Genomic DNA, 775 nt, shown 5'->3' on the forward strand with positions numbered 1-775 from the left:
ACGGAAATCGATGAATTAAAAAACGTCAAGGAGAAACAGAGAAAATCAAACAGCTTGTGAAAATTGGGAAATTGTGTATTTCTTATTTCTAGCACTTTCACTCTATCCCTCTCTCTCTTCTTTATCTCTCCTTTCCTTTCTCTCTTTCTCTTTCTTCCTCATTTCTTTATTCGTGTAATTATCTATTACACGCTTCTTTCCCTCTATTTTTCCCTTTTTTCTTCTCACTCTTCTCTTTTTTTCTCACACACATCCTCACTAACCCCACTCCTTCCCTTCTCTCTCCTTCCCATCGTCATTCTCTTCTCACTCTCCCTCCCCCCTCCCCTCCCTCCCCCCTCCCCTCCCTCCCTGCTCTCCCCCTCCCTCCTCCCTCCCATCTCACTCACACACACAGTAACCCCACTTCTTCCCTTCTCTCCCCTTCCCACACGAACTCCCCTCCCTCACTCCCTCCTCCTATCAACCTTCCCTCCCCTCCCACTTACCCTCCCTCCCACCTCCCACCCACCTTCCCTTCCTTCCACTCCCACCTCCCCTCCCTTCCACCCTTCTCCCTCTCTCCCTCGCTCCTCCCTCCCACCTTCCCTCTCCTTCCCTTCTCACTCACACACGCAGTAACCCCCTCCTTCTCTTCTCTCTCCCCCCCAGTCCACCAGAACTACGTGGGCAGTGACTCGGAGAAGACCCCGTTCTTCCTCTCCGTCGTGCTCACAGATGCCAACAACCAGTGTGTGCCCCAGTACCGTGCCATTCTGTGGAGAAAGACGGTGAG

At 52.3% G+C, this 775-nt stretch overlaps 1 protein-coding gene across 1 annotated transcript in view; it reads left to right on the top strand.

Moving 5' to 3' along the window:
* LOC119587349 (GTPase-activating Rap/Ran-GAP domain-like protein 3) overlaps positions 1-775 on the top strand; it is a 420180-nt gene that overhangs the window by 126280 nt on the left and 293125 nt on the right. The window contains exon 5 of the mRNA XM_037936096.1: positions 652-770. Coding sequence (XP_037792024.1) covers positions 652-770 — 119 coding nt within the window. The remainder of the gene's footprint in view (positions 1-651; positions 771-775) is intronic.

The sequence above is a fragment of the Penaeus monodon genome, chromosome 22 (genome assembly GCF_015228065.2).
Source record: "Penaeus monodon isolate SGIC_2016 chromosome 22, NSTDA_Pmon_1, whole genome shotgun sequence".
Classification (NCBI taxonomy): Eukaryota; Metazoa; Arthropoda; class Malacostraca; order Decapoda; family Penaeidae; genus Penaeus; species Penaeus monodon.